The 15,093-nt window shown below is 45.2% G+C and overlaps 1 protein-coding gene across 1 annotated transcript; it reads right to left on the bottom strand.

The window, feature by feature from the left end:
- Positions 1-2,645: 2,645 nt before the first annotated feature.
- Positions 2,646-13,657, bottom strand: SMARCB1 (SWI/SNF related, matrix associated, actin dependent regulator of chromatin, subfamily b, member 1). The gene is made up of 9 exons (XM_009330755.1): positions 13,551-13,657; positions 12,865-12,894; positions 11,416-11,545; positions 10,690-10,827; positions 9,882-10,009; positions 9,150-9,316; positions 8,514-8,704; positions 3,993-4,124; positions 2,646-3,015 (listed from the first exon to the last, which is right to left on the bottom strand). Exons 1-9 carry the CDS (start codon positions 13,642-13,644, stop codon positions 2,976-2,978), a joined length of 1,050 nt encoding a protein of 349 aa, XP_009329030.1. The 5' UTR covers positions 13,645-13,657; the 3' UTR covers positions 2,646-2,975.
- Between the last annotated feature and the right edge of the window lie 1,436 nt (positions 13,658-15,093).

Raw genomic sequence — 15,093 nt, 5'->3', positions numbered from 1 at the left:
GCTGTGTGTCCATTTCTGCCGGGGCAGAGGCAGCAATTCACCAGTACTCATCAGGACTTTGCTCAAAACCGCCAGGCTGCTTGCTTGGGCTTTTCTTTTTTGGTGGGCAAAGTTCAGGCTAGCTGGAAGATGTCCTTCCCCTCTTCGGTCAGCAGGACTGCAGGGCATGAAAGGGGCTGGGGGGTGGGGGCAGATGTCTAGGTGGAGAAAGGGATGCCTGGGAAAGGACAGGGGTCAGAGCTGGACACTTGATCCGGGCAGTGACTGGAAGTAGCACTTGACACTAGTAATAAAGGCTGTCTGCACATGCAGTGTAATTCCACTCTTGTTGAATTTTTTAGTTCTGAAACTTAAACATCTGAACTTTAGGGGAAAACTAAACAAGCTTGTCCCTACCATGAACAGCTGTACTAAGTGGATTTGATCATCCCTGCTAATGCAGTACACACTGTGCTTGTACCAGACCTCAAAGCCAACATTGTATCTTACAATAGCTCACTTGGTAACCTTGCTGCCTGCTCAGCTAGACAAGCTTGCAAACCACCACTAAAACTACTAAGATAAATGTTCGTAACCAGCATCCAAATAAGAATAATGATATAGAAGCCTTGTGGCAAAGGAAGATTGAACCACAGCCCCCCCCCACCTCGTTGGACAAAAAAAAGAAATAAACGCACCCGGCGCCCCCCCACCCCCAGCTACCCATGAAAACACCTTTTTTATGAAAAATCAGACTTCATTTGAACACGCTATTTTGCTGCACTTATGTTTCCCTCTAGGAAGAGGATGAAAGAACTGTACAGATGGTAATCTTGTTCTAGAAGACACAGCGGTACTAAGGGCTAAGCTGCCTCAGACTGGACAGGTACTCGCCGTGTGCTTTGCTCCTGACCTAAGAACACAGAGCTGGTGTTTCAATCTCTGGAAAGAGTTTGTCTTTAAAATCTGCAGATGTTCTGTTTTAAATTGCTTCTGAATGGGACTTTGAAATGCAATAGCTGGGTTACACTTTTAGCTAGGGTACTAGATTAACCTAAGGAGTTGTGATTACAGAGCAAGAAAGCTGCTCCCAGCTGTTCCCCAGTAGTCCTAACACACGGAGAAAGCTGGCAGAAGTTCTCATCTTTCTGGGACTTGGCCCCCTGGACTGTCCTGCCCTGCCTCTGGCTGCTTGGAGGGACAATTCCTACAGCCTCTCTGGGGCTTGAGAAGCAGAGGGAGGTACTTAAAAACCCACTACAGAAGCTGCAGTCCTTGTGTGTCCATACCTTGTCGTGAACTTTAGGATTAGGTAACCACAAGCTTCACAGTAATTCAAAAATTGCACCACAGATGTTAGTTTAAGGCTACAGCAGTTTCATGCTTGTTTTGGTCAAATTCCCTGAAGAGGCTGCTTGCAGAAGTACCTGATCATAACAAAGAGAGGCTGAAGTGTTCTCAGGAAGAGTTGGAGTTTTTATGTCCGTGAGGCAAAATATGCGTTCGACCTGGGAGGCTGAGATGCAGCAGGAGTCCCAGGTTTTGTCTTACTTGCTGAACTTTTCAATCTCTCCCATAAGGAATAATGGATAGAGTACTGCTCTGGCACAGGAGCCTAGGATAAGACTGCAATAATATTGCTAAATTGCAAGTTTTTGGTTTCTGCAGACTAACATCTGGAAAAAGTTCCCTCCCACCCAGGAATCAGAAGTGGCTCTGCTATTACTCAAGTCTAAACATGATAAATTAAGGCCGGAAAGTGTTTTTTGACTGTGCTAGCAGTGTGGGTGGATCAGCAAGGATCGTAAAACCTATTGGCTTTATCATAAAGGCCTGAACATAACTGTCAGGCTGCCAGCAAAATCTGCCCTGCTTGCAACACTCGTCAGTTCTGGCAGCGCATGGTAGGAACTCTATCAAAGAGCTGGTGTACCTCAACAGCAAGGTAGATTCTAATTAGTTTTTTAAGCGAGCTTGAATTTTTTTAATCTCACTTCAATGGATTTTCTGTTGTTAAACTCCCCAGGGAAAGACAGGTTGTTTCTAGGGTTGCAAAATCCTGACACTGCAGTGCTAAGGGTATTTAAGACACCCACTTTGCTTTGGGTGCTCTGTGCACTGTAACTGGCAGCTATGTGGGCTGACAACAACCACAGCAAAGCCACTCGCTGAAGAGAAGCTGCAGTCTCAGTGACTGCAGGTTTCAACTTTTGTACCAGTTCAGAGACTTTGTTGTTTTCCAGATGCAGTCTTCACAGAAAAAAGGGTTCACCACACAGCAGGTTGACATCTGACAGAAAGGAATGTTAAGTTTGTGGCTTCAGTTAAACTGTTCTACCCTTGTCAAGTAAGCCAGCTGAACACCTCACTGAATTCATTACAGACTGCACCAAGTGTGGTAACGGACCAGTCCTTTAGAGAGGTGTTTGCTGCTTCTAGTTTTAAGTCTCATTCTCACCTTCCCCTGCAGCAAAGGGTTTTGGGCTGTTTTATCTGTTGAAGTAAAGCACTCAGTTTCCACCATGCTTCAGGAAAACTGAATGCATGTGGGTGTTCAGCATTATACCCAAAAGCATTAAGATTAGGCCCCAGGACTGCTCAGTTACCAGAATAGCACAAAACATGGCAAGATTTACTACTCATTCAAACTTACTGAACTCAACCTAAGTAGTATGCATTCCTTTTATTTAAAAAGTTGTCCTAATAGTGCATGTTGCACCTATACAAAAGAATCTTTACACTGTCCACACACAGGTATATAAGGGCTCCAACAGCTGCCACAGGTCTCAGCTAGGTCACGTGCTAACGCAGCGTTCTTGGTACGTGGCATTTAGGTGGAGGGGATGGGGGCAGAAGTCAGCAGTACTGGGAACTCTTGGCAAGTGGAATGTGTGTCCCCTTCAGGGACAGAAAGACCCCTGCCAATCCTAGATCCATTTGGGGAGAAGAATAGGGATAAAGTCTGTAGGAAGAGCACCAGTGTCACAACAGGAAGATTACCAGGCTGGAGCAGTATTGGCCAAACGTCTCATGCGCCTAGGAGAGACAGAAAGAGGTACAGTAAGTGCTGGTTACAGTCACGTGAAATCTTATTAAAACCAACGCTTTTGGGGAGGCTGCCACAGATTTGTGAACTCTGTAGACAGGTTTATTGCATAGACAGACTTCCTTGGTCACCTCAGAGTGCCCCTGTTGATACGGTTAACACACTATTTTCAGTTAACAGCTTTTAAGACACTTTTGCTCATTAACTTGGATTGAACCAATCACTGCTGAAAACTATTCAGACAGCCATAGCTGAGAAGCAAAATAATTATGAATCTATTAATCAGCAGTAAAAAAAAAATCCTGGGAAAGAGCTGAGCCAGCATATTTACTGTTCCCACAATGTATCTTTCGGAGAGATTCTAGCAGTTCATTTGTATCTGCCAGGAGCATTTTCACCAAGTAGGAGCAAGTGCTCTCGACTGCTTGTCGAACACCGCTCAGTGGGTCTCTCCGGTGCGCAGAGCTCCTCCTGGAATCACAACAGTGCTCCCATGCTAGCAAACAGGTTGGCATCAGTCAGGCTGGAGCTGGGAGCTTGCCCGTTCCTACATCAAACAGCACTTTACCCTACATAAAAGGAAGCCTTGTAGTAGGATTCTAGGTAGCATGACAGTGCATGAAACTCCAATATTTCTGATGACTGCCTTCCTATAGAAACAAATCCCCCTGCACAAGCAGAGAGCCCAAGGAAAAGAAAAAAGGAAGGGGAAAAAAAAAAAAGAAACTTTGCTTCGAGCAGGAAAAGTTAAATAGAGATTTAGTTAAAAGTTAGAGATTTAAATGTTTGTGGAGCAAGGTGATAACGGTTTAATATCCTGAAGCTAAAGGGATATGAGTTTCTGTTGTGGTGTGCAAGTTTGAAATCCAGCCAGTTGGCTCTCACCAGAGAAACACAAACATCAAAGCTTTTAACTTCTGTCTTAGAGACAGGCCAGAATGAGAACTGTCTGAACGAGTGGCAGCACCTTGTATTTCTGTCCTGGTCTCTGATCTTCTTTTCCATCTCGGCATCTGTGAGGGTTTCCAGAAGAGGGCACCACTGGTCAGCATCCCCCGTGTTGCGAATGGCAATTTCCACAGTCGGCAAAGGGTTCTCGCTGCAAGGCAGGGCAGAAGGCAACAAAGCAACATTCATCAGTGGTCCCAGAGCACAACCTCTGGGTTACCAGCTCAGGTGCGAGACAGAAGGACAACAGAGCATCATTTACAGTGTTTCAGGCTTAAGCATTCATTCTTAGCCCTGCTTAGTACAGTCTGGTTCCCAGAAGCACATGAGGGCTGACGGTTACAATCTTGTGGAGCCTGAAGCTTCTGGGAGACCAACTACAACCATCTCCTTTCACCACCAGAGAGGGGTTTCTCAGAGCAACTGTGGCTGACGCAGTTCTCTCCCACAAAGGCCATTACGTAATTGGCTGACAGCGTTCAAACCCAGTAAGTACAGGCAAAGTTCACACCAGTTTATTCGTGCTGGGAGCGCTTCCCCCAGAGCAGCAGCTGAGCAGGGACTCTTACAGGGCTCTTTGTCCAGCTTTGCCGTTCCGCAACTGACTTGCTAGCTGTAGTTTGCTTTGCACACCTCTGACAGCTCTTCCCTGGCAAAAGTCTGGCTTTCTGGGAGCCTGATAGTGGAACAAGCATTGTTCTCCCAATTGCCGTGGAAAGGGTTGTCTTTTAGGACCTGCTGTTGCAACCAGAGGCTGTGGCTACCACCCTGCACAAGCAATGAAACACCAGGCTCTGTCCCAGATCACAAGATCTGCTTCTCAGAGAGAGCTCTGCCCTGAGCAGCTGCATTGTCACATGCACAAAAATATTTACTGCTTCACTAGCCACTTTTCAGTAAAAGTCAACAGGAACTGACCAGGAGTAGCTTCCCAAATATTGACAGTGGAGCCGGAAGCCCAGCATAAATACAGAGGAGCCTCAGAATGTAAATGTTTGCTTTGAATTCTAGAAAGTGGCTCAGCCTGAGCTGCACAAAGCGTGTCTGTGAGAGGAGCCCTGCGGCAGGTGTGCACACACATCCGGCCCCCTCCCCAGGGACATGCCTCCCTGCGCAGGATTTCAGCGCTCAGGGGCAGCCCCTCTCGTTCCCCCAGGAAGGAACTGAAATCACCATGGGAACAGACAACGTCTGCATCAAAGCTATTAATCTAGAATAACAAGTCTTCAAAGTAATGCTACAATGAAAAATTAATCCAAGGCCTTTGGTATCTGATCCTGGGAGGAAGCTTTAGTCAAATCTACTTCCAGTATTGCTGACGTCCACTAAGCAACACTCAAAACCAGGAATTTCATCTTAGCCCCAAGATTGCTACACATTCCAGACTAAATGCTAGATCTTAACCGGCTTTTTTGACTTGATAGCGTGGTCTCTATCTCATTTACCATGCTTAACACTGAGCACCCACTAGAATTAAATGGGGGTTGGAAAGCCAGCCTCATGCGCAGAACGTAATTGCAAGCCAACTCAGCTACCACACTTCTATAATGCAGAATCAGAGATAAACTGAAAAAATCCTCCCTCATCTCCCAACCTCCAAAGCGAGACAGCTCCCCCTCTCCTGTTATTTTTTGATCAAGAGGACAGTGCTGCTGGCAGAATGACTGAAATGCACTGTCAGCTGCAGATTCCCAGCAGAGCAAGACACTCCTGCTGTTAGGGTCCAGGCCTCTGGCAGTGGTGTCACAGGCATGCCAACAGGACAGGGAAACATCTTTGGAAAGGGTGACTCTTCAGGCACGTGGGTTTGGTGTGTGAGAGAACCTGTGCCATCATTCAAGTCTTGAAGGCAAAACTCTGGCTATGAAGGGCTGCGTGCTGCCACTAGAAACACTCAGTACCGAGATGGGAAACATCATAGCACACCGTCCCCCTGAAAATCCCATAAGCATCAGTTACCTGTCTGCTTCCAGTCCTGCCCCTTCCCACCGGGCTTTCAGGCTCTCCTTGTTTTGCACAGAGCAGGCCAGCTGAAAGAACTGCCCTGGCTTTCATCCGCTAGAAGACAGTTTCACCTCTCCCTCTCCCCCAGATGATTAAGAGGCACATGGCTCCTCAAACCCCCAGTCCCTTGAGATATTAAGGTTCTTTTGATACATCTAAAGCAGACCCTTTCCTTACATCAGTGGAATGACTTTGGAGCAACCACCACTGCTGTGGTTTGGGAATTCAGGAACTAACCAACCACAGAACCCAAATATCATTAATCACCGTAAGGTTTCAAAAGTACTCCTTTGCTGGAAGAAAAAAGGGAAGAGGAGGACATGTTTGTACTATGACACGAAACAAGGTTTAAATCAGGTGTTTTTCCTCCCTGAACAGCTCATGTCTACGTACTTTGTTCTGTTAGGGTTCCCTTCCTAGATTTTGATTCTCCCCCTTGCAATATTGCCACAGTCTAAAGAAGACCTGAAATCTACCTGTTTGAACTACCCCTAAAAGGAAGCACTCCTTAGTAACCACAGCCAGATATATGTTTTTAGAGAGAATAGCGTGAAGTTGGCATTAATATAACTGAGAGCACCTGAGCAGCACTGACTAAAACTTTACTTGCTGCAAGTTACAGAGACTGATAGGAAGCAAAGGGAGAAACAAACGCCCCTCGCAACAGTTACATGTACACAGATTAATTTCTTAACTCAGATATCTGCAATACATGAAGCAGCACAGGAAGAAGGGAGAACATTTAGTGTTCACTAGATGTGGACAAAGCCTGCCTCTGATGTACCAAGTGACAACAGTTAGGAGCAAATGCCCTGTGGGTTGGGAGGCGGTGTGCTCAAAAGTTGTCAAAGTAAATTAACCGGGAAGGTAAATAAATTGTGAGTAGAGAAGAGGGCTTCCTGGCCAGTATGGTGTGAATAGGGCCACCTCTCTGCTTCAAGGAGGATATGAAGAAAGCTCAACCTGCTGGGAACGCTCAGGCAACAAGGAGTCCTACTAAACCTTCCGGAAGGGAACTCGCTCCCTGCCATAGCTAGCTTAAACTACAGATAACGTCTACTTCACATTGGCTCCAAGGTCTGCGTCTACCAGCGGGGACACTTTCATTCTCTGTTACCAGAGGCTACAATGCAGACAGCGCTAGCTCACTTCTGTCATGGTTATAATGCACCCAGCAGCAGGGAAGGAGAGGCAGTACTACAGGTATCAGACTCCCATCTACCACCCTCCAAGTTTCCGTCATTTCTCAGGAACGCACACCCACTGTTCTGTTGTTACAGTTTGATGTGGTCACACACTGGATCTGCAAATATCAGTCAGCTGCCATGGATGGAAAGGTAGAAGTCACTCCGCACCTCTGTGAGGAGAAGGGACATCAGCAGGATGGACACACAACCTAACAGTTTCAGCAGAAGAGTTTAATTCCCATGTGGTAAAGAGCTCCTTTCCATTTTCTAATATGAACCACTCTGGGGATCATTTTAGAACTGAGTAGTTGCTGTGGAAGATTTTCAGGATAAAAATAACCTCCAGAGGAAGCAGAGTGAGACTAGTGGAAGAGCAACTGGTCCAGAGCAGATCTGTGCCCATTTTCCACAGAAGGTTGACCAGACAAGAAACCTTTGGATGGAGAAGGAGGAAGGAGCCGAGCTCATGGCAGCAGCCAGCTGCCCCACAGCCTCCAGCTCCTCCTCGCTTACCCCCACACCAACTACTCATTGCCCTCTCCCTGAGGCAGGACAGGGCTGGGCATGTTTCCCTTTGCTGCCCAGGTAGGTCATCCTGCTCCCTTGAACTGACCTCTACAAAACTGGTGTCAACAGTACCATTCCCTCACCTCTGCAAATACATCATTTGCTGAACTCTCAAACTTCCTCAACTGTCACCATGACCTGAGGTCAAAAAACCTCCCAGCACACATTAAGGGATACTTACAGCCTGCAGACTCAGCAACATGCTGAGGATAACATCAGTACAGTAACTCACCACAGAACACTGCGCGGCACAACTGGAAACGATTATCATTAGGAGACAAGTTACAAAGCCGACTAATCAAACCTGACACTGCTGCATTCCAGCTGTGAGAAGGGCCTATGATCAAGCCAACTTTAATGTCAGCCAGGGTAGAGAGCTACAGTTTCAATCAGTCTTAGTTCAAAACACCAAAGCTTGAGACTGTGGATGACCCAAGTCAGGCAAAGCCGGCGAAACAGAAATGTATCTGGGGCTCATCATTAGCACACATTAGAAGAGGGAGACACAAGGTATTCAGTCACTGTTAATTACAACAGCCTTTCATTCTGCAGCAAAAGCTGACATTTCATCAATATTTGGTCCTGAAATGTATTACACCCAACAAGAAAAGATACCCGAGCACAAGCACAAAAAATTGCATGGAGGACAGAATGGGCGCAAGCCATAAGGACCAATGTCAAATGAAACTTTCTGCATCAAGTCAGCTGTTCTAAGATTCAATGATGCTAATGCCCATGAAGTACGAACACACCCCCATACTAGGAAGATGACAGTTCTGTACCTGAAGGCGTATGTCTTCTGATGCCAACTCAGCTGTCCCCGGATGCTGTAGGCAATAGTAGTGACAAACTCCCCACCCAGGCCAAGCTCCGAGCACAGTTTCAAGGCAAACTTCTCTGGTGAATTCTCCTTCTCTGACATGTCCCATTCAAACTGGTCTACAAGGGAGATGTTCCCTACGTGGATGTTTAGCTGGAGACAAGGGAAGAAACAGGTAATTTGTTTCCATTCTCGCAATAGTTTGTCAAAGATAATTTAACTGAGGAGGCAGAGGCTGGAGAAGAGAAGCAGAGAGGTAACTCCTAGTTCACTGCATCTGCAGAGCTCCTTAACCGAATTCTGAACTACAGTAGCATGAAGACAACTCAGCTTTGCTCACCAAGGTTCAGTTTTTCCAAAAGGACTCAACAATGCTTTCACTGGACTATTTAATCATCTCAGGGGCTGGCACATGAATGTTTCGTAATCTGCCACCTTGGTTCTGTTCTCAATACAAAGGACAAAATGCAATCTGGACGCAGGACTGGAATTAAGAGCTCCTTTGCTCTGAGGGAAGCCTTTGTACTCTTCCTCCCCCATAACATAACTAGAGAAACCCAAATGGTTCAGCTCTCTTTCTACTGCCTTCCTGTATTACCTTAATAATAACTCGTTGGTCTGACTGATCTTCTAGGATGCTGTCAGTTGGATACGACTCAATCTGTTGTCGAATGGCAGAGGCAATAGCAGGGACAAAGGTCAGAGGATTCAAATCCAGGTCATCGCAAAGAATCTCAGAGAACATTTCTGGGGTCATTAGCTTTTCTGATACAGAACAAGAATGAACAGACACTGTTAACTTTCTCAGAAATCAATGTCTGCCACTTACAGAATACACAAAATTAATCCCACAGCATGACAAAGGGAATCCCAAATGCCTTTTGCTTTTAAAAGGGTGTTTTGTATCAGGTTTGCAAGAATGTGCACACTGACACAGGGACTTACAGCCTTCTTTACTTGCTCCACGGAGACAACACAGCTATGGTCTAGTAATCCACATACATAAAGGAGCCATACACATAAACTGTTTCGTATTCAAGGTACCTCAGCTCACAGAATAGTCTCGGACCGCTGAGCTGATGAACTGGGTCAGGAGAACAGGCCAGTTAAACTCTTCAGATTACATGTGTCCAGGAATGACTGCAACCCATGGAAGTGGCAGAGCATTCACTAAGAGACATGAGAGCTGAATACAGACCAAAGTGGGACAGCTTTAAAGCTTTGTGTATGTGGGGTAAGGACATGCACACTCATGCTTGTTCTCTCTTCATATTTGGTGATGGATACAACTATATCTCTCCAGCCTCAGGAAATTCTCCTTCCTACGTACCATTCATGTTCCACGTAAACGCATCTCTGAGTTTCTGCCCATCAATTTCCATATCAAGCCTGATTGGAACCAGAACCTCCGGCTGGGATGCATTCTCATGGATCACTGCTGGGTCATGGTCATCAAAGCTAATACAAAGAGCAACAACATGGTATATACAACTAGCACATGACACATCTGGCATCCATAGAGGGAAGGCAATGTTTGTTGGAAGCAATCCCCCACACTCCAACTCCCCGATCAGTTTTTAGACAGACTCCTCAAGGCAAGCTTACAGGGCTACGGTGACCAATACCAGTTTATAATCTTTTATTGCATCTATCATAATACATTCCTGCAAATAAAACAAGGCAGGTTTCCAGGATTACATTTTATCTTGGTTTCCTCAACTTTTATAATGGAAAAGTAAAACTTAGTCATGAGCCACAGCAGCATTTTCCATTGAATAAATTAGATCAAAGTTACTGGAATATGTCAGTGAGAGGCAGCCTGTCCTTCACAGAGAGGGTTTGCAGGCTCCTCGAATGACAACTGCTCATCAAATCAGCAGAAAGTAGAAGGAACTCATCAGGAAAAGAACAAACCATTTTCCTGACAAACAGAGAGCCTCCTCTCTGAGCCATGGCTGGCTGCTGTAAGGAAGAGCTTCAAGACACACAATTTAACTAAGAACCTCCAAATTAGCGACCTGTAGGTCTTCTGTCAGTTTGAGATGAATCACAACGTTATAACAACACATCAGCACTACCCTGGCAGCACATCATGTTGGTAACCATTTCCACTTTTCAGAAGCAGGAAGGTGTCCTACCACAGAGGGAACGTCCTCTTCTTATCCCTGCCCATGCGATTTCTGTTAATCGTTGTTGAGCACGGCACTGCATCCAGGTGATGAGAGCTGTTGGGCAGGGTCGGCACCCACTGATTGTTCCTCTTTGCCTTCTGTTCTCTGAAGAAGGAGACCGTGTGTTAAACTGCAGACCCTGAGCACCACTGCTACTATTTAAAGTTTAAAATTATACCATTCCTTAAGCCCTATTATGAGTTCCTGCTATTTTATTCTGGAACCCTCAACAATATTGTTCCACTGAGAACTCATGTTCTACTCTAGCCTCTGGGAAGCCCATTCTCCAGTTCACAATTATTCATCAGATATGAATCCAGGTGCACCATTATAAATACTAGGTTCATATTTGGATTTTTATAAAGGCACTGCTGATAAATGCGCCGTCTCCAGAAGACAGTACGTGCAGAGGGCGCGTTCTGCAAAACATCTGTTACAGCTGGAATGCAGTAATTGCAAAAAGAGCTGTATCATCAAACACTTATGTTTTCCTTCCTGTTGTATGTGGGCAGTAACCCACTCCTTACGCTCTGGAGATCTTCATTTGCCCAGCACTGCAAACGACTTAGCACAGCCCGGCAAGCACCCCCCTGCACAATGGCCTGGGTTTATGCAGTTTCTTGCACCTCCTGCCCAAGCCGACATCTTCCAAGCAGCTCCATTCTGATCTTGGCCCTCACCGACGCTGGTTACCTGAGGTAGGTGGGAGGTTCTGTGCTGATAGACACTGCCTTATACTTCTCATCGTTTCCATCCAAGATCTCTTCCACTTCAGAGGCCTTTAACAGTGTCACGCTAGTGGCTAATGTTGTATAGCCATGATCTATTACCAGGAAAGATGCCAATAATTAACACGGAAAAGTACTACATAGCAATGTAGCATTAACAGGCTGCACAGTGAAAAGCCCTCCCTGCCACTGCAGGAGGGACTAGAATAGATTACCCAGTGGGATGAGCGTGTGCCCCAAAAGTCCTTTGGGCTTCATTTACCTTCTCGTAGACGTTTAATTTTCGAGAAAGGTTTTGACATGGCATTTTGTACACATGGGATAAATGGAGATGACAAAACTTTCCACTGTCATTCCTGAGTTGCCGGAAGGCTCCGCTCTCCCTCACACACCAGGATGCTCTGCTACTGGGGTAGATTACTTGCACTGGAGTGACCAGAAACCCAGCCACAGCGCCTGGCACTAAAGAAATGTAATCTGGTTTTGACATCCATCTAAACAGCAGGAATTTTTTTAAATGTGGCTTTCTTGGGAGCAGGGGTGGAATGTCTTAGTTAATACATGGCAATCCCCACCACAAAGCCTAGAGAAGAAATAGCATTCTAAAGACAAAAGCAGGATGATACCTTGGAATGATTGCATATTGATAGAGCAAAGATTTGCAAAAGGCATCAGTATCTCTTTACCTTGTATAGCTACCCTGTTTATACTCTATTAAAAACATCTTTCACTTGAACTAAGAGTCAAGACACGGGGAGGGTTAGAATTACATGAGCTTCCCCCAGGTACTAGCACTGGATGAACCTCGTTCTTCCAGGGTGCAACTTATTTATAGACTCTGGTCATTTGTTATGAAATTTACTTAAGATGGAAGCGAACGCTCCCAAAACAAAACTTCAGAAAAAAGTCCTTAAATCCTCATAATTATTAGATAAACTTTAAATCTAACATGCTTTTACTTAAGGAGAGGAAGAGAAAAACAATTCTTTCCTACCCTGAGTTGCCCTTTGCAATCACATGGTTTAGCTCTGCACAGCTACATCTGCCAAAATGATGTAAAATCTCTCCCACAGCCTTCTGGGAGGAAAAGCCCAGAAAACAATAAATCCTCAGTGGACTCGAAGGTTGGAAATAGAGAGGCAATGATCAATAGAAAAGCTGGTAAGACTTGGGAAAGGGGGAGAAACCTCAGGACAGCACTTACTGAATTACAGAGACCATCTGCATTTGAGAGTCCCGCTATGGTTCTCCCAAAGAAGAGTTAAGCATGTGACCAGGATGCACAATTAGGGCGACCACAGGGAGAGATCAGAGGAAGAGGATTAGACATTAATATATACTGTAATAGCACCAGAGGTCACAGTGGAGATTCTTCCTCTAGCACAGCTAAGAATAACACGCAGATAAGACTTACATCTTCTGGGACTGTGAGACCGCTGATTTTCTGTTGGAGGGGGAGGAAAAAAAAAAAAAAGAAAAGAAAGCAACAGGTCAGCAGGATACTTGGAGGAAGGAGACAAGTCCAGAATGAACCATTTATTTTTATTATGCTTTAGTCTAAAGAGTGTACAACAAGCCATATTGCTAAGAAATTTAACTGCTTGTTATTAGTTCCCCACCAAAAATAATACCGAGGCAGCTATATTCTCACTGTGGCAGTCACATCAGTAGCAACACACCAAAACAAATTCTGGGAGGCATAAACATTCAGTCCCTGCAAGAATCGAAGTTAACCAAAGACGCACATCTTCAGTGGGGCATCCTTGCAACATTCCTGCCTATTTGACAAAAGAGACAAAAATGCCCCTCTTTGTCTATAAAAGACTCTTCTGGAATATGGTATTGATTTTGAGATGTGGCTTTTGCTTTGTGATGAATGCAGCCAACCCCAGGAAAGCCATGATAAATGTTTCGATTTTAGAACATTTTTCATCAGTTGATGTTTGTTGCTAGGCTGAACCAGGAGCTACCAGTGCCGCCCCTGCAGAGTGCTCCATCGCTGGGGCAATCTGAAGTGATTCTGAATCGCCAGAGAGTTTTTCAAGGCCAAATTTCAGATTTCAGATAAACAGTACTGGGAGTGTTTACACATCTTCTCACCATGTGAAGAGGCCACTATCTTCTTCCTTTCTTCCACTGTGGCTAGTCGCCTCCAGAGCGAGGGATATCTCTTGTACAGGGAACCCCGAAACATACGCAAGTAGTTTCCCACCTACAAGAAGAAAAGTGGAGACGTGGCCTGGTATTCCATTTAAGAGATTTTTAGCAGACGCTGAAACAAATTCAGCTCTTTGTAATGGTAGGAGGGACCTCCTAAGAGGATTTTTTTGTTTGTTTTTCATGATAGACTGACTGCACTGGGTTTGGCATCATACAGCACTGCAATTTTGGGGGCAATACAGAAAACAAAATTTTTTATCAGCACTTATTTCACTAGTCTGATATGAAAAAACTCCCATCCGTTGACAATAATCCATTTAATAGGGAAAAACTCCATTCATTTTCATGTATTTTTGAACAACCTAGCCTTTCTTTACTTCAATTTCTGTTTCAATGCACAATGCTCAGTAGGAATTAAATCAAACCAGATACCCAGCTCTCTGACAGTTACCACTTTTACTTTGAACCTCTGTGCTATCTAGACGTTGCTCAAATACAGCAAACGCCTAGAGACTTGTATTTTGTTTTAAATCCTTTGAACGTGTAAAATGTGATTGCTGCCAATAATCCTCTTTCAAATTTACTTACCATCTGTAAAGCAGTTCTGCTCTTCCTGGCACAAGATCCTCACCTGTGCTGAAGGCTACAGCAGGACTTGCTGAACAACAGAACTATTTCTAGTCTCTGAAATCAAATTTTTAGACTGGTAGTACACTGGCAGACTGCCACAGAATACGTTTTTTATTCCTTGTTTGACAAGACTTATTTTGATCTTAACATCTATTTTCAGGTAATTTTTAATTGTATCTGTTGCTCTACAGTGCTCATCAAGAGACAGAAATTAACGGTATATAAAAAAAGGCAACCCTTTTTCCCCTTCCATGTGTCTGGCATGGCAATCTCGCAGATTAGCCGACTGCAGTTACAGTTCTTCTTTCAGACTCTACATTTCACATGAGAGTGAGGGGCCTTTAGTCCCCACTCAACCTATACAGCTGGCAATTTAACTTACCCAATATTTCCTTTTTTGCATCAAGAGGGGGGTGGCTAAAACATTTTTTTCCCCGTTTCCAACCGTGATCGTTTCCCTGGTGCTGAAGCACCAATATTTCTTGCTTCAATAAGGCCAGTCTTCAGGGCAGCAGAACAGCCTCTCAGCATGAGAGAATATAGTCTCCGCATATACACCGGGGTGCTAAGATGCTGCATCCCGGCATTTGTTGGCAAGACTCATTTGCACAAGGCTGAGAAGCTGAGCTGGCTGATTTTGGTGGTGTTACTAAGCGCAAAGGCCTCGGTGTGGACTTAACTACCTCACGGCATGTCAAATAATCCAAACTTCTGAACAAGCGTGCTACAAAAATTCGTAAATGGAGTATCAGGGAGCGGGGCCCCAGGCTGCGATCAGGCGAGCATCTGGGCTCTACGTACTCGTGCGTGTCTCCGAGGGCCGCCCTTACCGGGACCGCTGGTCCCAGCACGG

This window comes from Pygoscelis adeliae, unplaced genomic scaffold (genome assembly GCF_000699105.1).
Source record: "Pygoscelis adeliae isolate BGI_AS28 unplaced genomic scaffold, ASM69910v1 Scaffold358, whole genome shotgun sequence".
Classification (NCBI taxonomy): Eukaryota; Metazoa; Chordata; class Aves; order Sphenisciformes; family Spheniscidae; genus Pygoscelis; species Pygoscelis adeliae.
Note: the sequence above shows the minus strand (reverse complement) of the source record. Positions and strands in the feature narration are given on the sequence as shown.